The sequence below is a fragment of the Falco rusticolus genome, chromosome 7 (assembly GCF_015220075.1).
Source record: "Falco rusticolus isolate bFalRus1 chromosome 7, bFalRus1.pri, whole genome shotgun sequence".
Lineage (NCBI taxonomy): Eukaryota > Metazoa > Chordata > Aves > Falconiformes > Falconidae > Falco > Falco rusticolus.
Window position 1 is genome coordinate 33,393,591 of NC_051193.1, and position 25,646 is coordinate 33,419,236.

The 25,646-nt window shown below is 39.3% G+C and overlaps 1 protein-coding gene across 2 annotated transcripts in view; it reads left to right on the plus strand.

Moving 5' to 3' along the window:
- EXOC5 (exocyst complex component 5) overlaps window positions 1-13,653 on the plus strand; it is a 29,826-nt gene extending 16,173 nt beyond the window's left edge. Inside the window, exons 10-18 of one of the 2 annotated variants that reach the window (XM_037394003.1) lie at window positions 737-819; window positions 1,267-1,476; window positions 2,666-2,813; window positions 4,989-5,097; window positions 5,864-5,984; window positions 6,753-6,839; window positions 9,561-9,669; window positions 10,710-10,925; window positions 11,369-13,653. In XM_037394003.1, the coding sequence (XP_037249900.1) occupies window positions 737-819; window positions 1,267-1,476; window positions 2,666-2,813; window positions 4,989-5,097; window positions 5,864-5,984; window positions 6,753-6,839; window positions 9,561-9,669; window positions 10,710-10,925; window positions 11,369-11,557 (1,272 nt within the window). In that variant the 3' untranslated portion in view covers window positions 11,558-13,653. The remainder of the gene's footprint in view (window positions 1-736; window positions 820-1,266; window positions 1,477-2,665; window positions 2,814-4,988; window positions 5,098-5,863; window positions 5,985-6,752; window positions 6,840-9,560; window positions 9,670-10,709; window positions 10,926-11,368) is intronic. The other variant, XM_037394002.1, reaches the window with a different exon arrangement.
- The last annotated feature ends 11,993 nt before the right edge of the window (window positions 13,654-25,646 follow it).

Below are 25,646 nucleotides of genomic sequence, written 5' to 3' on the forward strand. Positions count from 1 at the left end.
CATTTAATAAGTATCTTTAATCTGTTCATTCTTGGAATTGGGTTTAATGTGTAAGGTTAGCACTGAGTAAGTGAAAATAACAAAGTTGTGCGTACTGTTTCACAGCTCATCCAATATTTATATGAAGGTCTAGAACAGCTGAAAATACTATGTTTTCTGTCCTGCAAGTACACTTGCTTAAGTGTGTGAAGTCAACAACATGACTATTGGCTACAAAAACCAATTTCTCTGTAGATGTTGTTCTTGTAGCGTAGAGATGGAGCTTGTGTTTCAGCCTCAAATTTGTGTGTCAGTTTTGACTTAGTGTTTTATGGTAAATAATATTTTTGTCCAAGTATTCAATGACAGGAAGGCTCTAAGCTTGTATCTGCTTTGTGTATGTATTATGATAAGCAAATATGTAAGCATTTCCTTTGCTTACTGTCAACTGTAAATGCCCCTAGGCTTCCAGTGCTTTTGATTCTTAAAAAGAGGGAGTTTTGTGTGTGTTGGTCAAGCATATTTTCAAAGCAATCTGTCTTTTGTCTTTGCTTCATGCTCTACTGCTTTCTATTACTAAATAATTTTCTTCTAAAAGAAATGCAGGATCTGTATGTAAATGAGAGATTTTGAAAAAACCCAACATGAATTACCTTAAGTAATATATATACTTTGCAGTAAACAACATATAATCTGGCACATAGTATCACCTGTGGATGCTAGTTAATCTTCTAACAGATGTATCAAAATTTTACAGAGTTATGTAAAGGACCAGCTAGAAGAACACAGGAAATCAGATGCAGAACAGTATCTTAAGAACCTCTATGATCTATATACAAGGTATTTACATATTGATGATGAAATTATTGTGTAGATACTCTTGTAATAGTTGTATTATCAAGGTGTAGGAAGAGGAACCAAAATTTTAAACTTCTCAAAACCTGAAAATATTTTATGGCCATTGTCCTTACAATGATTGCTTTCCTAAAGAAAATTTTAAATTCCTATTGTTATTACTTTTAATGTGAAGTATTTTTTATAGTGATCTTTGAGAGTAATTTTAAAACTGTGTAAAAGCCAGTTCTCTGTATCTCACTGGCAACTTACTTGCTTGTATGTAATTAAGCATGAATTATGCAAAATTTTTTACTTAAATGTAAAGCTGCTAGAAGTCTTAATCGCAATCAGGATTCTGTTGTGCTGTGTACTTTACAAACATGTAATGCTGTAATTCATACAAATTCAACCTTTTCCTCCTCTCCCCTTCTTTGTTTCTTTTGCATAAAGAACTACTAATCTGTCAAGCAAATTGATGGAATTTAACTTGGGTACTGATAAGCAGACTTTCTTGTCTAAGCTTATCAAATCCATTTTCATTTCCTACTTGGAGAATTACATTGAGGTCGAAATTGGTTATTTGAAAAGTAGGAGTGCTATGATTCTGCAACGCTATTATGATTCCAAAAACCACCAGAAGAGGTCCATTGGCACTGGAGGGTAAGTTTCTTCTGTGAAGTTTCATACTTTTAAAATGGAAGGGAGGTGGTAAAGGGAAAAAACGTAGTATTTGCTATGTTCGATGTACAGTGATGAACTGTGAAAGTGCAGGCTTCTAAAATAACCTGCAGCTTTTTATAATTTGCTATCAGTTTATGTTCTGTTAAAAAGTGTATTGCTCTTGGTACATGTGAAAGGTGATGCATGGTATTTATGCGCTCATGGGAAATGAAAAATACCAGTTAAACCTATGTTTCAACTTAGGATCCAGATCCACAAAAGGACTGAAGCAAAACTAAGGTACCTAAAGCATGTGTATGTGTGTATCTAAAAGCATACATTTTTTTTCACCTGCCCAGGTCTTGTGGTCCCCTCCCAAGACCTAGGAAGGGGAAAAGACCATAGCAATGTCAGTGAGAAAGCTCTTAATGAGCCCAGAAGATGCAATGGACTTAGAGAAAGGTAAAACAAGACTTCATTATCCTCAGGGCAGAGAACTAATAAAGGACTAGTGAGAAGTGGGAAAGGAAGAATTAAGACTTGTGTGAAGCAGAGGTGATAAGACTACTGTGCCTTTCAAAGAGCTACTGGGTTCAGTGTGTCAAGAATGTGAAAGTTATTTAAAGAGAGCAGCAGCAAAGTAATTAAATGAATTAAAAAACAAAGATGAAAATTTAATTTTCTTGGGGAAAATTAAATTTATGGTAGTGAGTAACTTTATGGGTTGTTTTATGCATGGAAATGTGTTAGAGCATGCTTGAGTAAATCAGGACTGCTGAGATAGTGGAGGAGGATGAGAGGATTTGTGGGCGTGGATGAGATAGAAAGCTCTCATTAGTGTTTTGAAAGTACAATGTGACAGAATGTATGGAGGCTAAACCTTGTCCACAGAGCATAAGTGCCATAGGATTCAATTGAAATTATTTATTCCACAATGGGGAATAGCTGGTCCTATGGTGTGAATGTGCCATGGTAGAGCACAGTTGACCATGGAATCAGAGGTGGTAGTTTTGCATTTACTGGCGATGTTTTTTTGAGCTTGCAAGACTGTCTTAATGCTTGCATATCCTAAACTGTGTCTTGGGTTCTGTTTTTTAAGTTAACAACTAAATTACCCTAAATCATTGTTGAATTTGAGCATCAAAATTTCCATCCAGTGAAATCTCCTTTTGGTGTATTTTTATTCTAGTATTCAAGATCTCAAAGAGAGAATAAGGCAACGTACAAACTTACCGTTGGGGCCAAGTATTGACACACATGGAGAAACGTTTCTGTCACAAGAAGTGGTAGTTAACCTTTTGCAAGAAACTAAGCAAGCTTTTGAAAGATGTCACAGGGTAAGTTTGCTGTCTGTCGTCTCCATTAGTGATATAATTTTGTGCATGAAATCACATTTTGTGGTTCAATTTCTGATTGAAGTGTGATAGAAAGAAAGGAAGGACATTATTAAAAGAATAATAAACATGTATATTATAAAATATTTATATTATAAATAACTTTGTATTTTTCACTGGAGCAGGGTCATGATGGAGGCTAAGGAATTGATTTTTAAATGTGGATCTAGTTGTATTTTGTGGGGTTTAATACCGTCTATTTTTGGAAGACCTACTGTCTGCGCTGCTTTTCTTAGTAAATTAGACTGAAAACCTGAGAAGCCTTTAGTGTATTTTTTTTGCTACTTTAAAGTACAGAGAATAGTTCAACAGTTGTTTTCCTGTGTCTAGTGCCATTTCTTCTTGCATTGAAGAATTATCACCAATAAAACACTGAGAAGAATAATCTTTAACGTTGTTTACCTTGGTAACCATCTGCTGTTCTTTAAATTTTTTAGTCTAACCAAAAAGATATGTTTTCCTTCTGATTAAATTGCTGTTTTTTCTGCCTTTCAATTACTGTTTGTCTGGTACTTTAGTGTAAACGAAAACCCTTGAAATTGATTTGCAAACTTAAATGCTAGAGATTTTGTACTAGCTAAACACACTTGATTTTTTAACAAATTTTAATACCTCTAATTCTATATTAGCTTAGTGCAAAAAATAACATTTCAGATGTTTAGAAATTTTAACATTTTATAAACTTAGAGGGATCAAAGATATAATGAAATACTCATATGGCACTGTTAGCTGTATGCATTGGGAATGACCACCTTCCTAGTGGTGAAAGTCAGTGACTGCAAGGCGAGCAGATAGATCATTCTTTTTTTCAGTATGGTAGTTGCTAGAAATGGTTGTTAAATTAATTCATGATATAAACTAACTTTTCAATTATGCACAATTTTTTCATACTCTGTCTAAAAACAATTGTAGATATTGGGATGGAAACCAATGCTAAATGGATCTTGGTGTGCAAGGAGATTTTTAGAATTAAAGGTGTATGACTTCTGCAGTATCATATATGCTGTTAGGGTTTTGTTTGTGGTTAAGGCAACTCATTATACAATAGAGAAGCTACATGTGTCCCTGGCTAATGGTAATACTTATGTCAGATGACAGATGTGTGCAGATACACTCTGTCCCAACTGTGACTACTTTAGGAAAAATATTTCTGATAATATAAAATAATTCTGAATGTAACCATATACTGAAGCATTTTGGTGTTTGGAAATCTCTGTAAAGGTGTTTTATTGTTGGATTTTTTTATTTGGGGTTGGTTGTTTTGGGGTTTTTTTGGAATACAGCAGAAATCTTTGGGAACATCGTTGCATAAAATTTGAATTGCCATAGTAATCTTTCTTAGTCCTAGCTTCATAAAGTCTTCACATAATTCCTTAAAAACCAAAGCTGCATTTCTTATATACAAAAGCACTGTCACGTTTTTCTTTAGCAAAGGGATTTACTGACAGGTTGCTGTCCAAAATCCCATGTTGCTTACAGCTCATAAAAGTACAGATGCTGTGTGTATATGTGGGCATTACTTCACTTAATAAAAATTTTCATGCTCCATTGACTCCAGCTGAACTGTGATAAATGTAGCTGAGGTTCAGTCTGTGTTATTTTTTTCTGCAGTACTGTGGCAGTGCTAAAAGAACAGTGCACTGGGTGAAAGTGAAGGTCCATCAAACCCAATGTCCTGTCTCACAGTGGCCAGGGGCAGAAGCTTAGTAAAAGAGGAAAAAAGGCAGGGTATGGGTAGAGTCACCTTTTCTGTATATGTTTTCCCAGGATCCAGTGGTATGCAATTTAGGTAATTTGTGGGGTTACATCTGGACAACTGTGTTTTAAGGACTACTAATTAATATCTTTATTATTACTATAAACTGTTTATATTTTTGCTTTTTGTAGCTTCCTTTGGCACGCTAGCTTCAGTTTACTCATTAATGCTGAAGGGTTTATTGATACTAAAGGCTGTTCCTGGATAGTTTTCTCTATGGATACTTTTCATTTAGAATAAAATTCCAGTTATTCTGGAACACTTGTTGCATTTTAAGCTATTCCCTATGCAATATTGGATAAACTTTCAACTGTATGTAGAACTGACCTTTAAGATAGGTGTTTTTTTCTTTTTCTTTAAAGCTCTCTGATCCATCTGACTTACCAAAGAATGCTTTCAGAATTTTTTCTATGCTTGTAGAGTTCTTATGTACTGAACACATCGATTATGCATTAGAAACAGGCCTTGCTGGTGAGTATAGTTTTTTTTCTGAGCGTTTCATCCCATTGGCCTTTTTGTGCAGATGATCTTTGCAGGTCCTTGCTGTGTCTTATTGATTGGCCTTGTTCAGAATGTATTGGTTAAATGAAATTTGTTTTGTGTATATGGGGGGTGGCATTTAATGTCTTCTAAAGAGTACTTTCTATTTGGGGAATTGATGCACAGATGGACACTACTGTCTTCAAAAACTGTATCACAGAAATTGGGCCATTAGTGCTCCCAGGCTCTTTTAATTGTTCTCTGTGCCATAGCAGGAGAATATTCATATATTGAGGTTTAGTGTCTTACATTTTATGAGAATTCTGTGTTTGTTTGTATACTCATGCATTTTAGACAGTAAATAAGAAAACTGCTTGTATTAAAGAAGTTGAAATCTTGACAGTGAGAACCTATGTTTCTTACATGAAAGCATAAAACTCATGCTCTGAAGAAATACTTAAATTGGCTGTTCCATTTTGCTTTTAGAAATTTTAAAAGCAATATATTTCTGTGCTTATGGTTATTTGATATAGCTATGAGAAGTCTTCTATATGTGGCACCATAGTAAATTTTTGAAACTCTAAGCCTGTGATTTAAGCTATGAGAACTATTCTATATATGGCACCATGGTAAATTTTTGAAACTCTAAGCCTGTGATTTAAGCATTCATGGAAAAACTCTGCATATTTAAAAAAAATCATGCTAATTATAGGAACTGCATATCGTTAGAATCCTAATGAAACCTTCTTTGCTTTAGGCATTCCCTCTTCTGATTCAAAGAATGCAAATCTTTATTTCTTGGATGTTGTCCACCAGGCCAATACTATTTTCCATTTATTTGACAAGCAGTTCAATGATCATCTGATGCCATTGATCAGGTACCTTTATTTTGAGTAGCATTTCCTTTTGTGAATGGTCACTTTTGGTGAAGAAAGCAATTTTTTTCATTCCTCATCTCTATTAAGAGGAGTTTGTTCTTGGAGTGGTTCAGTTTGATCTTGTGGGAAGACAGAACACTGTAATGGACAGGAGAAGGGCTGTTAAACAAATTGTTTCCTTGGAGAACTTAGGGGAGAGAGGGAGTTCCAAGGGTATCGGTCCTTAGAGGCCTCACTGCTGCATTACAGGCCAGGACTAGAGGGGGTTGTGGCTGCTCCTTGGGGTGAGCCGGCAATATCAGGGCTGCTGAGACTCCTGGGAGGACCCCACAGGTTCTGCAGAGGGAGCAGCTGGCCATGCCTTGGGAGCCACACATGAACTACGCGAAAGCTGCATGTTGTTGGGAGCCACAGGTTGGATACGTGCGAAGCAGAGCACACTGCTGTGCTGTGAGTTAGCGTGCGTGAAAAGCTGAGTTTGCTCGCTCACACCCAGGGGCTGGCAGCAGCTGAGAGGCACTGCTTAGTGGGCACAGTGCTGCCCGGAGTGCATCACAGCACTGCCCATCAGCGCGCGGTGTGTCCTCCTCAGGGCCAGATGGCTGTTGATTTGTTGTTCTCGAGTTGGCTGAACTCCACCTAAACTAGTCCTTTCTGATGGGATGGGAAATCTTCACACACTCCTGGTGTAAGAAGCAGACCCTGTAGACAGATTTGTTCTGCTGTATTAACACTCTGTCACACACCCAACCCTCTATACTGTTGCAGTTCTTCTCCTAAATTATCTGAATGCCTTCAGAAGAAAAAGGATATCATAGAACAAATGGAAGTGAAGCTGGATATGGGCATTGATAGGCAAGTAGAGATTTAAACTTTCTGTTAATCACAAATTCTTTCAAAACTCCTTTGTGATGTATGTTAGCTCTTTCTTTTAAGGATTAATTATTTCTGAACACAAAATTGATTATATTTTTTAACTTTTTTTTTAACCCATAAATACACATTGTGGTGCATAGGAAATGTAGATTTTGTTTGTTTAGAGGGTCGTATTTTTCATGGCAGATTTCTGACCCATAAATACTTCTGGAAGGACATAAAAGGATTTGGTTACATTGAAAGAGTGCAATAATTCAGTGTTACCTTATTGTCTCAAACTACTTTTTTCTACTGTAAAGGAGGGAGGAATGATGATTGAAATAGATGGAAAACTTGCAGGATTTCCATTAGGAGCAAAGTTTGACAAAAATAGGTTAGGTGATTTGCTTGAATCTCTGCAGTGCTATGGATTAGACCTAGCCATAGAAATCTGTAGACCTGGAATAATTTTGATTCTGACATTTACTTGCTTTGAGGTTGACTAACTCATTTAATCTTATTTTTTTCCTCTGTTTCTCCAAATAAAAATGAGGCGATAGCTACAAAGATTATAAATTAAAATCATAACTGGTTTGCAGTAGAGGAAAATAACAAACTAATATGCTTAATATTAGGAAATTGATCTGTTGTGCAATGCTTGACATTGAACCAGGAAGCATGTAGTGTTCCTGTACTTCAAGGTGGCATTATTCAACCAAGCACACGTTACCTAAGCATTCTGTGCCTGTTTCTCTCTGCAGTAACGGAAATAAGCCATCCTGCAAGTAATGGGAGCTACTCTAAACTATTATTGAGGTTTTTGTAAGGATCACACCGTACTGGAGAGGGATGAAGAGAGCACTGTGTAGGAAAAGGTGGCATTGCAATTGTGTCCTAGTGAGCATTTTCTGCAGAGAGAGGGAGGGGAAGAGATTTGCTATATTGTTTTGCACCTGTGTTTTCAGTAGGTGCAAAAAGAAAGGTGGAGGTAGGGGATGTGTAGGTGGCAACTGAGATTTTAGCTGCTTGTGCTGGAAGTGACCATAGAGGTTTAAACACAAAGTTTGAAATACTTGAACCATAAAGGCCATAAGCTCAGATCTAGACAGACACAGATCAGTTATCAGCATCAGAATAGTTTGTTTTTGTAAATAATACCTTAAAAATGACAGTAAGACATAAGAGAGCATGTCCCTGTTGGAAAATGGAATGTTCAAAGGTTTGTGAATGGAGACTTCAAACAAATTTGTGCTTTGGCACAAATAAGAGATGAGTTTTGAGATAAATGTTACATGTTAAATGTGTTTGTGTGCCTGATTCCATGCTGCTTTGTGGTGCCACTGGTGCTGCTGAGCATCACTTGTCTTGCTTAAAGGAATGATTGAGGGTTTTTTTTTTTTTAAAAAAAAAAAGCAAATGTCTAACTGTTGACAGTTATCAGATCTGAGAAAGTCCGATAGCAGTTTCTTGAATGCCATTCATAGCAGTTGTCTACCTCTGCAGAAGGCAGTATTAGTCAAACAAATTAGTTCAACTGGTTTTCTTTCAGTATGTATTATGTGTAAACAGCCTTCTAGGAGTATTTATTGAAAATGGAAATGCAGGAGAATGCAAGATAGAATTTCTTTAAATTTCTATTGGTATGTGGATTGTTGAATGAAGTACAACTAAAATGGAAGTCTGAGCTCTATGTGTAGAAAAAGAGTTTATTCCCTCTTCGGATACATACTTTCTTCTCCCCTTCACCCCAGCTTGAATCCTTCAAGGCCTGTAATTGCCTTGACCATGTTTTCTTCAGGGAGGTTGGAGAGGTGAGGGAAGTAAAGAAAACAGGAGGGGAAGGGGGGGGGGGGGGGGGGAGAGAGATAGGGAGGTTCCTGGTGAAGGTAGGCATTGAGAGAGCTGTGCAGCCTCTCTCTGCTACTTTGCTGTTTGACCTTTAGTTTGGACTTGAAGCAAAGCAGGGCCTTGACCTTAGATAGTGTTCTGAAAAGATAAATCCTGTAAAGGAGAAGTAAATGACACTGTAAAACACTATTAGATTTCTGAGAACAAGAGAAATACCAAGCTTTGGCAGAGGAAGAGGGTTTTCCTTTTTTTTTTTTTTTTTTTTTTCCCCCTCACCCCTTCAGTTTGAGTGTTTTCTGATGCTTCCTCGTGAGTAACGTGCTCTATGCTACTAAACTCTTTGAAATGCTTCCTTCAGCTATCCAGTTCCCTCTGCATTGAGGAATGCTATCCAGTTTCTCTTGAATAGCTGGATTTGAATGGGTTACCTTACAATTAATGTGTCCCCTTTAAAACTAGCTGGCCAGCATGCTGTGTGCTGTGCCCCAGGACACGGAACTTGGAGGAAAGAGTTTTTAGGGTTGTTGGTTGTCTTTTTTTTTTTTTTTTTTTTTCACTGATTGTTCTTTTTCTAACTGACTATGTAAAATCAAGCATATCTTCTCTATAGAATTGCATTGCAACTTCCAAAGAGTGTGCATGTCTGTTAAATGAAGTACTGCCTTTGACATGTCCTAGCACTGCTTGCTTCTTGTAATAAATGTTTGCTTTTAGTGCATCTTCATAGATTACTCGAGTGTTAGGTAGCAGGGGTTTTCCTCACTGCTTTATGCTGCTTGCTTTTGTAGAGAATCAATTAGTATATGGAAATATAAAAATGAAGGAAATTAAAATGTTTGCTTCAAAACCCAATCTGTATTTGTAACTTTAAAGGACGCTGAATTGTATGATTGGACAGATGAAGCACATCTTGACTGCAGAGCAAAAGAAGACAGATTTTAAACCAGAAGATGAAAACAATGTTTTGATTCAGTATACTAATGTAAGTAAACTGAGTCCCAGCTCATCAGTATAGGTTCAAATGCTCATGAGTCTTTTCAGGTTCAAGATGTTCCTTACCAGACTTGTGTTAGACAACATGTGTATCTGATTAATTTACTTTAGCTATTCCATTTTGCACTAAGCACCTCCAAACTCTGTTGTGGCGTGTTTTCTCAAGCTGAAAAGGAACATTAGCAGTTTAGTATCTAGTGTCAGACACAAATCAGTAGGTGCTGGACGAACTGTCACGTTCTTGCTAGGAGGTCCAGAGTTGAAACAGGGGTTTTAGCTGACAATTAGGTTTAAGCTATCAGTTTCAGAAAACCAATTATCAGGTACTGTCTAGTTGCTGGGTGCTTTTCCCCCTTGGAATGGCAGGAGCACGACGAAGCATCACAGGTTTGGCATGAACGTTCTTTGCTGCAGAACATTGTCTCTACCACCACATCTGTCCAAATCCCAGCCTTAGTGGCTGCTGAGAAGCTGTAGTGCTGGGTTACATTAGGCTCTTGTCAGGGAAAAATGCAGAGAGGAGCGGAGAACTACAGTCAATGGGAAGAAGTGAGAGCATTGCCTGAATGCCTACAGCCGGGTGGGAATGGGAGAGTTGGTGCAGTAGCATGTACACTCTGGTACTATGTGGGAAGGGTGAAGGTGCCTGTATAGCTGTTAATTTGGGTTCATAACTGCAGCTCACAAGAGGCTTTTAAACACTGTGTGTCATCGTTGTCCCCCCACTCCCTCCCCTTGGTTGATTGTTGTTTGAATTAAAAGCCAGAATTAAACTGTTCTATTCTGAACTGATAAGAACTATAACTTAATCGAATATTGTCTCGAATCCATCTTTCTACTCATGTTTTTGAATCTTTATATAGCAAATAAAAAACCTGTTGGAAAATTAATAAATTGGAGGATGAATAATTTCAGTGATGTGAGAATTTTAAAGACAGTGACTGATGTTCAGTTTATGATGTGGAAGTCACTTTGAGAACAGATTTCTAGAAAGTAAGTTACATAATTACTTTTCTTAATTTTATTTAGGCTTGTGTTAAGGTCTGTGGCTATGTTAGAAAGCAGGTGGAGAAGATTAGAAGTTCTATGGATGGCAAAAACGTGGACACAGTTTTGATGGAGCTTGGAGTTCGTTTTCATCGACTTATCTATGAACACCTACAGCAATACTCCTATAGTTGCATGGGAGGCATGTTAGCTATTTGTGATGTGGCTGAGTATAGGAAGTGTGCCAAAGACTTCAAGGTAAGCTTGTACAGGTTGGTAGTGTACAGCCATGTTGAAATTGGTAGCCAGACTCTTATTTTTAATTGGATGTCTTTTCTTCTTGTTTCTGTTTTAACATCACCATTTTGTATACCTTTGTTATATAATCTGTTACTATACCAGCAGTTCTTTATCATGTCCTAAAGAGCAGTTTCCTGCCAGGTACGTATACTGAAGAAGTGTTGAGTTTGCGTTATTATGTGTTCTATGTAGCACTGTGTGCGTGCATATCTCCCAACAGATGCATATGTGCGTGTGTCTATATGTGTGTATAGTTATGCACACAAGGAGAGAATGATGGATGTGAATCCTCTGTCGGGAAGTATTTTGAAGATCTAGATTGACATTGTGTTATTAAGACTTCAAGCAACTCTTAACTCTTTAATATTTGGGTTTTTTTCTTTCTTTTCTCTTAACCACAGATTGCGCTGGTGTTACAACTCTTTGATACCTTGCATGCACTTTGCAATCTTTTGGTTGTAGCCCCGGATAATTTAAAGCAGGTTTGCTCAGGAGAACAACTTGCTAATCTGGACAAGAACATCCTTCACTCCTTTGTTCAGCTGCGTGTTGATTATAGGTCTGCTCGTCTTGCTCGTCACTTCAGTTGAGAGCATGGAAAGAAATGTTGTACCTTTGGGTAGGCCTCAGTTGTTGGAAAGCACAGGGAATGATTTCTTAACAAACTGTGGTTGTAACTTTCATGGGATAATGACTGTTCAGAATAAAGCAGCAGCCATATTTAAACATGACTACGTAGAAGGCAAGCAGGTAAAAATCTGGATGATATTTCATGTAAGCTGAAGTTCTCAAAGTGAAGAATTTTGCAAGTCTACTTGCTACTGATTTTTTTTCCTTTTTTTATTGGAACCATGTCGGCATAGGAAAGCAAGTGGTGCATCGAAATTATTTTAGTCTTCAATATTGAATTATCAGATACCATTTGTTAGACTTGAACTACAGAGCATAGCATAGGTAATGGATTACGTAGAATAGACCGGCGTAGAAACATTCTTCATCAATTTCAATGACTTAGACTTCAGCACAGCTAATCATAATCAAATTATCTTTGATTGGTGTTTCTAAGTAATTTCTTTCATTTAAAACATTATCCTGCTCAATGTAATTTCTTGCTCTAATTAATTAGCTTGGAATTTCTTTCAGATGTAGGAGTAAAAGCAACATTATCCCAGAAAGATGTAATTTATTCATTGTGTAGCATTCTAAACAGGACTAAGTGGTGAAAAGTTTTGGGGTTTTTTTGGTTCTTTTGGCTTTGGGGTTTTTTTCGTACCTAATAGTCAAGGGCCTACCAGAACATACTGGCATTGTATGACCTGACATTATTGTTTCTGTTTGATACTGGCACACTGAATTTTATATATACTCCTAAAGTAAATGCAGCGGCCTTGCCTAAGGCATTTGTATAACAAGGTGAAGGTGCCCATTGTTGGATTAATATGAGAACTTTCTTCTGTCTCTGTTTTGTATGTAAATAAATTCAAATTATAACAAAGTGAAAGGATAAAATGCAGCCCAGTGTTTCATATATGAAAGGAATGGACAGCAGCTCTAGCCAAAACCTAGAGTTGAAAATTCCTGTGCTGAAGATAATTGATCCTCAGTGCCTGAGCAATATAAAATGTTGAAGTGTGCAAATGCTGCTCTTTGACCGATCATAATTTTAATATTGGAGACAGGCTATTTTTGTCCATTACGCTCCAGTGTTTTTTCAAGGTGTTTCTGAGATGGACCCATAGTGTGCATATAGTGAATTGAAGCAACAGTGATGTTTGAAATATTTGGGGTAGCTTTTCCACAAGCAGTTGGAAATTTCTGTAAATAGACTTTTGTTCAGGGTGAGCTGTTGTGGAAAACAGGTTGGAACTGCTGTGGTTTGTGTCTTCAATCTGACTTACATCATGCCTGAACAAATCATCTGTACCACTTTATTTCTACTCTGAGCTCAGCATATGTTATGGAAACTTCTTTCACTCCCATCTTCAGAGCAGCATTTCTATAAATTTACTTTATGGGTTGATCAAATCAAACTACTTTCTGCTTTTGTTAAAATCAATTCACAGGTGTAGTCAATATTGACAGGCTTGTGCAGAACTTCTCTTGGTTAGTTGATGTTCTTCTGCTTCATTTTATATTTAGCAGAGCATTACATCAGCAAACAAAGAGAACAGATGCCAGACTGTCTCAAAGTATTTGGGAAGACTGGCTGCTTTGCTGAGCTGCGTAGCTCTATGCCTTGGCCATGGCAAAGCCACAAAGAGTTTTGGACACTGGAGGAGGCACATGGCTGTACTGCTGCCATTGTTTTTCAAAAGCTCTGGTGTGAATTCAGATGATACCTCTCTGTTACCTCTGTAACTGAAAGCCAACAATTTTAAGGCTGTGGTTTTATTAATACAAAATCTTTCTACAAAAAAGTGTCAATTTGTAAACACTTCAGAACAGTGAACATCGTCTTAAGATTGCAGATCACAAAAGTGCTTCAGAACTTGTATGATTGCTGGAATTTTTTAAGGTTGTATGAAATGTGTATTTACCATATTTCTTGCTTTATTAGCTGTGTTTTCCATGCATATGCTCAGTGCAATATTTTCATTATGCCTGTTAACAGGAGGCAGCAAAAAGTAGGTGAATACTTAAACTTAGATATGTAAACTCTTCCTCAATAAAAAGAATTCCCTCTAGACACTTTTTTTTTATTTCATTTCCATGTTTTTCAAATACCTTTATACTCAATTGTATAAGCCCTTCTGGGGGGGGTGGCGGGTGGGGGGTGGGGGAAGAAAAAAGAATAAAATGTAATTTTACTGACCAAATTTATAACTGGTGTGAGCTTTCCCTTTCCTTTACAAAACCTCCCCATGTGCACACTGAAATAGTTACTATTTCTAGAGAAGACTATGTTGTCATAACTTTACTTTGCAAGTTGGAATGGGATGGGCTGGGGAACTATAATTTTCATACATTTGTAAGTTTAGAGTTCTTATAGCATGTAATCTGGGAAAATACTTCCAGTGGCTTTTGAGTACAATAGAGTACTATCCAAAATACAAATACACCTTTTAATGTTCATGTACTGAGTTAAAGTATTGCTTTTCTAATGTTCACTCCTAGAACATAGGCATTTAACAGGCTGGCAGCCAAATGAATGCCTGAGAGGAGGTGTATATATGTGTGTGTAATTATGTTGTCTACAATTGTTGAAAATGGCTTTGCAGTAAACTGCTGTAGGCTGGAAAATAAGCTGTGTTTTTACAAGTCCTATAATTTATTAACGTGATTTGGTATTGTATTCTGTTTGCATCTGCACAGAGGGCAGGAAGGAGTTGGTGTTCTGTAAGAATACTTCTCTCAACACAAAAATATAAAAAATTGGGAAATGGAAGTGCTTGGAAAAACTAAATCTAGATATTTAGAAATAGAGGGTAAGGAGTAAAGACATGAACTAAAAGGATATGGAGAACAAGCAGTTTTCAAGTAGCATAACACATAGAAGGAGGTTAAAATGTGATTAATAGAAACCCGACGTACACATCACAGCAGGATAGGAATTAAAATCTCCACAGCTACGTCTCCCACCCTGAAATGAAGTGAGCTCTAGAGAAGGGGAGCTGGCTAAAATACTTTTCCATGGAGCTGTTTATTCATCTTGAAACCGTTGGATTCAACAGGAAGAGACTATCCGTACATGAGTATGTCTGCTGTGAAGGATAGGTAGCAATGCTGTGGATGTGACCGCTGCTTATTTCCACTGTGAGGAGTAGAAGTGCATCAACAATATGCAGTCTGATCGGAGGGAAGGAGAATTTACCAGAGCTGAGTTGATTTATTTATTTATTTATTTATTTATTTTTAAGCCTGCAGTGATCTGGATAATGGTAAGTGACTGCTTGATTTGAGAATGGCATGGTATTGACAGGTGGCCGGTCAGTTTATATCACAATAAGAAAATTTGGGTTGGGGTTTGGGGTTTTTTTTCCCCTCTTAGCTTTCACAGTCATTTTAAATCACTGGTTGCTTCAGCGTGTAACTGCCACAGATAACTCACAATTTCAGTTGCCTGAGGAGGAATCCTCCACCATATAGCTGGTGCTGCAGTGTTGTGATTGAGTGTTGTTTGAATAGATTGCTCCATTTCTCTAGGAAATGTGGCAAAAATGCTGCATTTTACAAAGTGCCCTGAAGAGGGTGAGGCCTGCTGGGTTCCTTCACAGGCTGGGTATGTGTTGGCCTGTTCTTCAGAAGCCTGTTGCTCCAGGTTTCTCAATCCAGTGTGTGTGTGACAGTAAGCCTGATGTACTCAGTTTTAGATGTCATGACAAATTCCAAACCAGAGGGGTGCTCTTTGTATTAAATTTCCATGGCAATAACTATCTTAGTTTGGATTAGCACTTGAGCTGAACCAGTTGCAGATAGGGAAACCGGGCTGAAGCGATGATTTTTCCTTTATTAAGAAAGTAGATACCTAAATAATTGCTTGTCTAATTTTAGATGCAGGTAGGAGCTCTTCTTTACGCTTCTTGTCCCAGGAGCTGTAGGGAGGGTAAGTCAGCCATCAGCACCAAAATTTACTCTTTTTTTAGAAGACAACCGAAAGGTAGGAGCACCTTTCCTGTCCTGATGTTCTGCTGGATATTGGCTTCCAGGCATTATTTCCAGCACTTCTGTGCTAGTTGAAAGTAGAGATAGCAAAACAGAAATCTATCTGCAGTTGGGGTGTTTTCATTCTGGACATCAAGGCTGGCACTTTTTTATTCTTTCCTGGTGTTTCCACACCTGTTTTAAGGCACGGAGGGAGCCAGATCTGCCCAGTCGTGTTCACTGCTTTGCTTGCCTTTTTTTCCTCCATTCTAATTTCTTTTGGTGGTAGGAGATTTCTATACCATGTCTTCTGCTTATCTTAGAGTGGGGAAGCAGCTGTGTTTGCCTGTCGTCTTTTCTCTTGTGTGGGGCACTGCTTACTCTGTGTCAATACAACCCTTAGTGCATGGGGAAGCCTTGGTTTCTACTTTTATTCTATTAGCTTTACATCCCTATGCCCTGTTGTCCTTTCCAAATCTCAGGATTGCACTATCCCTTCCCCTCTGTTACCACACTACCAGAGAAAGAAACCTTTAACTTTGCAGCATGGCTTCTATGAGAGCTTTACATATTATCTAGTAGTTCTTCATCCACATGTAGCCTGGTAGGAGGAGGAGTTTAGCTCCCTTCCCCTTTATTCCTCTACTTTCCCCATATTGTCTAATCTTTGTAGGTCTGTTTCCACACACTCTCCCGTGACCTGACTGTAAGGTACATTGTTGCAACTTCATACAAGGGACCAGCCATGGGGGGAAGAGCGTCAGTTCTCTCAGCTTCAGCATCCTTTGGGTGATGTGCCAGGATAGTAACGTGAAATGTAAAGTGGAGCCATCTCTGAATAGTATCTTTGAGAACAGCTTAACAAACCAAAATGAATTGTTTTGACACTTGAGGGTCAAGATATCTTGAAATTTTATTTGCCTGTAACTTAAGTTTATCCTCATCGTATGGGTTGAAAATAAACTTGAGATTTCCTTATAGTGGTCCCAAATCCTGCTCATCTGCACTGCTGTTTCCCCTCTGTGAAGCGAGGGAACCTTGGAGCTGAGGCAGCAGTGCTGGCTGAGCTGCAGGCTGTGGCAGTTCCTACCCTGGTTCCAGCCGAGCAGCTGCCTCCGGCTGCTGTGAGGGGTCAGCATGCGTGTTCTCTCACTTACTCTCCCCTGGTTGTGTAGCCTCCACATAGGATAGCGTGAGGCTTTTGCATCACCTTTGAGCTGCAGAGGATGTCTTTGCTTGTCCTGTGTGGTCTGCCCAAAAGGGTCCAGTAGTTCTGAGCTACAGTTTGTCATCCTGGGAGGGGCAGAACTGTTCCACCCTAGTCATGTAATTTTGGAGCGTGTGTGATGTTTCATGAGACCCGTAGCTGTCAAGTGCTGGCTTGTTCAGCTGATCTTCTAATATGCGCTATTCTTTGAAAGTTGGTATTTTAAAATTTTTCTTCTTGAAGTATTAAAGTTTCTCTTCTTTCACTGAAACCCAAAATTGTCCATAAGGCTGCTGGAGCCAGAATGTGAAGAAATAAACGCTTTTTTGGGAAACAGGCATCATGGCAGCGGCAGCTGTTGCTGAAAGCTTCTGCACACTGTGTTTTGTTGTTCTCAAACCTGGATTTGGAAAGAATGGAGGAGAGAATGGACTAAGATGTCAGTCCTTCTTATCCCTCTCCTTTGCATGTAAAACGGGGCTCTGTCAGTTTTTGGGACTGTTTTTGACCCCCGCCTCTTTGTCAGCTGGCTGTTGCACCACAGTCTTCCCGTGCAATTTATCCACCTTAACCCCACCTCGTCTGTTCTCAGGGCTGCCCATGTCCTTCTCAACCTCATCCCAACGTCACTTTGAGCCAAGAATATATCCTGGCACAAACGAGCCCTTGCGATGTCTTGGTTGTACATTTGCTTTTCCCACTTTGATCACCAGTCTGTGGGAGACAGAAGCTGTTGTTCTACCAAGTGTCCAGCCTCATCAAGGCCACCTCTTTCCTTGAAGAGATAGGTGAGATTGTGGAGAGATGTCCCCAGAATCAATTCATAGGTAGATAAACTGTATGGTATCGGGGTAGACAGCTCCTGCTAAAAGACATGGTTAAGGTGCACCTCAGTTGATGCTGCCAGTTGAAGATGGTCATTTTGAACTCTACGCTGTTTTGATGTGTGGTATTGAGTGTTGTAGAGAAGCCAGCTAACATGAGCTTGTGTTTGAAACATTTTTATAACATTCATTTTACTGTAAACAATTCATTAAAATGACTTGCTAAGTCTTAGACAAGTGGATTTTTGAAGGTTGCTCATTTTACTTATCCACCCAAAGTCAATTTGAGTATGAATATATAACATTTTACTCATAATAGCAAACAACTTCACAGAAGAGACATTTATTCTGGAGACAGAGATTCAAACTAGACAGCAATGATGCATTACAAATATATAATTATTTGCACTAATATTTGAGCAGGTGGAATGGATTAGTACATGGTCAACATTGCACTGCTGATAACATGTATTTTTCTATATTAATATGTACTGTGCAACATGTATTAAAATTGTCAATAATTCATTTTAACAGAGATAGCAATATTTATATTGCTGTGTTCTACAGACAGCAGAGTGAATTGTTAAAATGTGTAAAGCTGAGCTAGATTTAACTTAACTTTGTTTCCCAGTGTGTGTGTTCTAACTTCTCATTAAAACTAAAAATAACAACACCCTTCAATCTAGAAAGATTTTTGCTCTTCTGTGGAATTTCTGATCCAAATCCACTCCTGCTCTTCCTAGCCTGTTAGGAAACTTCTTGAAACAAGACCTCCAAGACCCAGCCCAGCCCCTTGTATTAATACCTAGGTTAGAGCCTTGGTTTAGTTGCTTAGTAGGTGGATTCCTTCTATAGATTTTTCTGAATTAATTGATGATCACTGTTATTTTATTTATTTTTAAGACCTATTTTAGCTTCTGCTATGTTGGCTCTTCCCCTCTTAATGCATTTTTCTGGAAGCCTCTGACAGTCGAATTAGTCTGTTTAACCAGTGAATGTATCTCCTCTTATAAAAGAGGATCAAGAGAGAAGACTCCTTTCTGGGCCTTGTTGCTGGAAAATCCTGTGTTAAGCAGAAAGCACAGCGTCGGGTGTGCCACTAAGTTTTAGAGGGATGTTTTGAATCATGTTGTCTGCGAGTCTTTCTTGATGGTTGTTTTGTTCTGAGGTGCAAGTATGGGTTTGTACTCCAGGAAAAAATGGATTTTTTTGCTTTTCCCTCCCAGGCACGTCTGTCTGCAGGCAGGCGACCGAGTTGCATGCAGCAGCAGAGTTCAAAGCAGCCCGAATCCTTGCATCCATCTGAAGACTTTAAAAGCACTTCCCTGTCCAGCCAGACACAAGTTCAGTTCAACTAGTGAATCTCTCCATTTTTGTGTCCTTTTTTCAGGACATGCAGAAGTGGCTGTGGGGATGGATTGCTCCTTCCTCTCGTCTAGGTAACTTGTTTATTCTGAAATAGCATTTTACATATATAAAGCTTCTTTAAAAGTGCATTGGCATCCTTCTGTGGTGTCTGAGCAGCTGCCGTAAATGCCTGCATGAACAGTTGAGACTAAAGAAAAGAAAGTCTTGCTTAGCTGTTGAGAATCAACTTGCTGATTTTTAATTTACCTTTTTCTTCCTGCAACAGTGAGAGCCTTAAATATAATTTTGAGGTAGGGCTCGAAGTGCAGGTCTTCTGGAGGAGACCAGAAATCCAGCTTATGTTCATTCTACATACAGGGCACTGTGCCAAATTCACTGCTGGTGTGAGCAGCTGTAACTTTGCCAGCTTCAATGAAAATACAAATTTTTAAAAGTCCATAAGCACGTTAGACGCACACCTTTGTCTTTCCACAATTAGTTTTGTTGCTTACATAGCATGAGGCTTTCTGTAGTACATAATCCAGTGCCTAAATATAGTAATTCCAATGCACTTGAGATCAATTAGATTTGTACTTTTAAACTCAGTTTTGTCTATAAAGATAGTATTATATTGCTGAAGGGATTTGGTATTTAAAGTGTCTGAACAAGTCTAAGTGGCTCTTGGGCATTATAATTTTTATTTAGCTGCTTTTAGCCCAGTCACTAATCAAATTAAAACCTACCATGACTGGTGTATAACTCGGAGCAGACGGTGGAGCGTGTTTAGCTGATAGCACTTCATTTTTTGGTGAGTAAGGTGCGAAGGTGGTGCTTTTGGTAGCAACAAAGAATGTTTTTTTTCTAAAAATTGAAAAGTAGATTAAAGTGGCTTTTGGGGGACAAAAATACGTATGTCCAAGGTGGTGGTAGTCCCTACAAAGATGGGCAAAGATCCCTTTGAAGCCTTTACACTATGAAGGCACTTTGCTTTAAAGGAAACTGCTTTATTTGATCTTGATAAATAACAATCTTGTAAGAATAATACTGCCGCTTGTGTGCAGGGAGCAGGGGAAGGGTGTGAAAGAGCTGTCAGCTTCCCTCTAGGAAATTATTCCAAAATGTACCCTCAGATCAGACCACCAGAGGGAGAATGCCTCGTGTGGCAGTGATATGATCCAAAACGTGGTTTGTTTCCCATTTAAGACACTGCGCGCGTTGAGAAAACCCAAGCTATTCTTTGTGCAACGCGTAATTCTCTCCATGTTGGTGTTTTTAATTCAGACCCACTGTATGAGGTAACGAACGGGAAGGTGGGCAGTTTTCTGTTTTGTTTCGTGTAAAAATGGTACATTTAGCAACGTTAGGGGCCTAGCTTAAAAAGAGAAGGCAGAAAATAATGATTCAATGGGAGTGCTTAGTGTTCAACTGTTCAGTCATGTTGCGAGGGCAGAAATCAACAGCAATATCAGTTAAAGAAGAGAGTTCATCTTGATTCTTTATTTCCAGGATTGAATAAGGTGGTAATCGGGCTCAGGAAATGCCTGCCCTTTACTCTTAGAAACTTGCAAGAATCTGTCAACTTGGTTTTAAAAATTGCATGAGTTATATAGTGTGCTGTCAGATACAGTCTTACACTTGTCTCGAACTTTGAAGTGAAGTGTACTTTCCTTTAATTAAGTGCCAGCAAATTGCTTCATGCCATAGAAGATGAGAAATGGCACTCATTCTTGAGCAGAACTTGCTCTATATATAATAGATGTAGAAAGAACTAAGAACTAGATGTGCCAAGGAAGCTAGGGGAGAGTGACGTAATTTTTTTAAATTTTTTTTTATTTTAATTTAGTGGGATGTTATTCTTGGATGTCAAAACTATGTGCATTCCAAGGGGGAAATGGAGCAGAGCCAATTCTGCAATGAAACAAGATTGTAGAAGGCAACACAACACTCTGGACTGCCAGGCAAGATGTAACTGGAGCCAAAAGAGGCAAAAGTAGAGCAGTTCTTAAGGCATGGTAACATCGTGGGGGACTGATAGCACCAAATTCCCATTCTGTGAATTTAAATATGTACTGTGCTAGTTGTGTAGGCTTCCTATATCGTGGACTAAGAGGGAAGGGAGCTATTCCAAAGTCTGATTCATCTTGGCATAGAACTAAAGTAGGACAGATTATGTGCTTCCAAGAAGAGACTCGGTTGCTTCGTCAGTTTTGAAGGGGCGCAAGCCACTTGTTTAGACTAGCTAAATTGAGATGCCTAAAGAGTAAGATGGCCTCACCTATTTGTAGAGGCCAAGCAAGCCCACTGATACTTCTTATTTTGACCACTGAAGGCTGACTGTAATTTCAGCCCTTTCAGCTTGCTTGGCTCATTGGATTTCAGTTTCACTGGGAAACAGAAGAATCTGGAGCTGACTTTCATTTAGAAGTCTAGTGGTAGACTACAGAGAATTTGATAGCGGGCAAATACTGCCTTTCAGTGTCTAGTATGAAGGCTGCACAGTAACTCTGGCTGCTATGGCACAGCACTGTATATGGATTTATCTCCAGTGACAGTGTTGTGTGAAGAAGGACATTAGTATACATGACAATGCAGGCATGAAAACTGCTTCATGAATTGCTTTGATATTGGTCTCTTTGGTGATCTCAAAGCCAAGAGATGAGTCTCTTCTGGAGGAGCCATTCTGTTGTGACTGATGAAGAAAACAAGCAAATGAAGTAACAAGAGAAAAGAGGTTAAACTGGACAAAAGGCTTGGACTGAAATCTGAAGAATGCTTCCTTTATTTCTCTTTGCTTTACTCTAAACAAGTCTTTGATTTCTTTAATCTGACACTGGCTAACTTCAAACAAAATGAGTTTTCTTCTAGCTTGGTTCCCTTCTGCTTGGCATCTCTCTCCTTCCACACCTGCTGGTCCTTGGCAGAGAAGAACAGGCCCTCTCATTTTGCTCCCCCTTGGATCCCAGCTCTGCCTGCATGAGTGACAGCTGCTGTCTGACTGTTTGGTCGACTGATGATTGTGCATTTGTCTAAGATGGCACAATGAGGTACAATGTAAGTTAGACAATTTACAGATGCCATCCATCTGTTCCATCACTGGCTTCTTATAGAAATGGACTTTTGGACTTTCTTCTGTTGTCCTCGAAGGTTTTTCTGGATCTGTTCTTCCACACTGAACACACTGAACTTTCCTTCATAGGTGGAGTGCTGCAGTGCTGGTCCAGGTCTGAGTGACTTTCAGGCTTTTTGACATTTCAGAGCTACTCTGACAGTCTGTTGGGGTGCACCTCATGTCTGTCTGCTTCCTGCAGGGCTCTGTTTATGAGCTGCCCTCATATGTCCTCACTATTTTCACCTTGTTTTCCAGGATCCATCTTCTAGCTAACGCTTGTCCGGTTGTAACCGGAAACAATGTCTGCTGTCCTTCCCAGGAGCTGAAGAATTAGAGAATTTTTTTCATGTGTAACAATGAATGGTATTTTATAGCCATCATATTTGCCCTTCTCTGTTACGAACTGTGAACCACAAATCATCTTTTTGTCTCCTCAAAGGACCACTTGGGCTTCCTGGTCAATTTATTTCTTTTTTTTTTTTTTTTTTTAAACCAGTTTTTTCAGATGAGGACTTTGAAAGTCCCTAAAGCTGAAGGCTACCACCAACATCAAGGAGAAATTTTTTATCTCCTTCTGAAGAAAATCCTGGGTTTGGCTGGACATCCTCTCAGATGCCCAGTCTCTCCTAGGGTGCTTCCATCTGACCTGCCGTTCTCTTATGACTCTGCCTTGGGCCTACCTTACCTGGAGGCAGTTTTGATCCTCAGCACTCCCTCCCTTCTCTTCATCCCTCCTCCCAAGCCACCACGCACTCTTCAGCCAAGGCATATTTGGCAGAATAGACAGGAACTATTCCAAGAATAGGATCTTTATCAGTCAAGCAGTTGCTTGTCATCTTGTCCCCTCCTGATTCACAGGTGGCTTTGAGCTTCCCCGTCTGGCAACACAGGAGGCAACTGCTAACAGAACCTAGTCAATTCAACTCAATAAAACAGAAGAATTTGGAATGACAGGATGAAAGATCACATTTTTGCATTGTGGTACCCTGAAGGCAGACTTCATATTTTGCAAAATCTTGGAAATTGTGGTTGTCATCGGCCTTGATGGAATGAAATATGGGTCCCATCCAGCCCAAGGTTGCCTTGTTGTGTTTAATGTTTGATTAGTTGGTTCATGGCATCACTATCTGTCTCCTGTACTCATTGAGAGTATGCCATAGACTCGTTGTGCCAGTTTATCATATATGAGCTTAATCTTTGTTAACGTGGATTTTCTGTAGTCTAAACTTTACAGCTGGCCAATTCAACTATGGCTGTACTTAGCTGCATGGCAAGTATAGGTCTCACTGCTTGTATTCCTAGGTGTATGACAGACATGGGATAATTCAGGTTGAAAGAGATCTCAGAAGGTCATCTGGTCTACCCCCCCTGCTTTTAAAGTAGGGTCATCATTGAATTTGGGCCATAAAGAATGATGGTTTTAGCAGCATTGTTGGAAAGGAGGTGCAGAAGCTTGATCTGCTGTATTGTGTGTATCTAAGTCCTCTTTTGTCAGGGGGATGTTAATTGTTTTTTTTTAATGTAAGGGTTGCTCTTTGAACAGCAGAATAAACCAAGTCTGGTTTCCTGGGGAATGATGTCCAGCAGGTTCCTCCCCCAAAAGACTCCTAAGACTCCCTTAAATCACTATGGAGTACCTTCAGTGCTGTGCTGTGTCCCCCAGCTTCTGGGTGGGTGAGTGGCCATTTGTGTTGTGGATCCTTATGAGATATACATTAACATCTCACACATTTCTCAGATACTGACATACGTGTGAACCTGACTCCAATTCACACATTTTGACCAGTCAACAGATGGGATAAACAGCAAACTACTGCTGAGCTTGCTCTGTAGCCTTTGTTATAGTGAGGCACTAATTTGTATTTCTGAGCTTTGCATTGAATGTTTTGCACAAAATTTATTGGGGCATAATTTTTTTTAATCTTCTATGCCTCCGCCACATTTGGTTGAAATGGACCAATGAGCTAAAAAAACCCCACCCCTAGAAAATCAGAGAGAAGAATTAGTTTGGATATATCCATGGTGGGACCCTGTGCTTACATGCCAGTTTCCATTTAGGACAAAGCTTTAGGTATATTTAAGCAAACCACTACACCTTTAGCAGGTAACTGCTGAAAAGTGCGTTAACTGCTGCCATTAAGCAGTCTAGAAAAAACACAGTCTGTAGGGCTATTGGTTTATGAGCTGGAATAAATCGCGAATCCTAAGGTAACAACCCATCCCCAGTTCTCACCAGGTTTTCCACCTGCCCGCTAACATCACCTCAGTTGCACCTGGTTTAAAGCTTAGTTGGTCAGCTCCGTTTGTAAGTAGGTTCAGTCAGACAGTGACTGAAATAATTGGGGGTTTCTTGGCCGGATAAAACAGAGACTCTGAACTCCCCATGGCAAGTGAAATGGCGTTATTCCTGTGCAGCAGTCCAAAGGCATAAATCTGAAGTAACCGGTTCCCAGGCTTGAGATCTTAATCTTTATTGTGGTGTCCTTTAGCAGCATAGAGCTCAGGGTGGATTTGTTATGCAGATTTTTACCTGAAATTCTTCATGGGGCCCTTCTGCTCTATGGGTACCTTCCCAGTGGTATTTATGTTCTTCGTGTCCTAGCACAGAAGATAAAGAATACTCCCAAAAGTCAGGGGATACTGGGTTTGCTTGGTGAACAGGCTCACGTGACAGTGAAAGATGCGTTTTGGGGCCACATCATGCAGAAGGGGAATTGTTGTTAAGCTGCAGAGTAGTTGTGCCTCTAGGATGATTCCCATGGGAGTGGGGCACTGGTGGAAATGTCTATTCCCTCCTCCTCTTTGCGCAAGTGTGGTCCAGTGCTGAGTTTCTGTCCTGCTTTCAGTCCAGGTGGTGAGACAGACACTTTGCTGGTCTGTGTTTCTGGTATTCAGGCTAGCTCAGGTATTGCTTGTAGGAAGGGCGGTGCCCTTTTATATAGGAATAGAAAAATAGCTTTAAGGCATATTTGGAATAGTAAGTTCTTGGTCCAAGATGGACACTCGTTATTTTTGAAGTTCCTAGGCAAGGAAGGAAAATACGAAACACTTCCCCAAGCATTTTAGCCACTTCAGTTCCTGATTCTTTAAGGAAACCTTCCCCCCACCCCGCTCCATACCTCTGTGAAATACGTTTTTTTGCAGTGTGGCTGTCATCTGAGGTTGGAGGAATGTGGCTACTGATCTCTTTTTCCAATACAGAAAAGGAGGGAAGGTACCTTGCTCGTAACCCAAGGAGAGAAACAGTTAAGTATCTTAAGCTGTGTAAGCAAAAAAGAGGGGGGGGGGGGGGGGGGGGCAAAAAGTTGCTAACGTATTTTTGAAAAAAGACAGGAAAATGACAGGCTGTTTGGGGTATGCAAAAAATTTTTCCTTTCATACATATTGACAGCCATAGGGGGGTTATTATTGAGAATATGGGTAAAGTTACTGCCAGTTTCTGCTGGTACTCATGTTTAAAAAGAAACTATGGAAACCAGGAGTAGGAATATTAATTAAGTTCAAATTCGGAATGCCTTTGCCAGGAGTGGCTGCATGAATTCAATGAAGCAGCCTGTTGGGTTGCAATTCTCTGTGTTGTTTGCAATTTAATAGAACGCTGAACTTTTCAT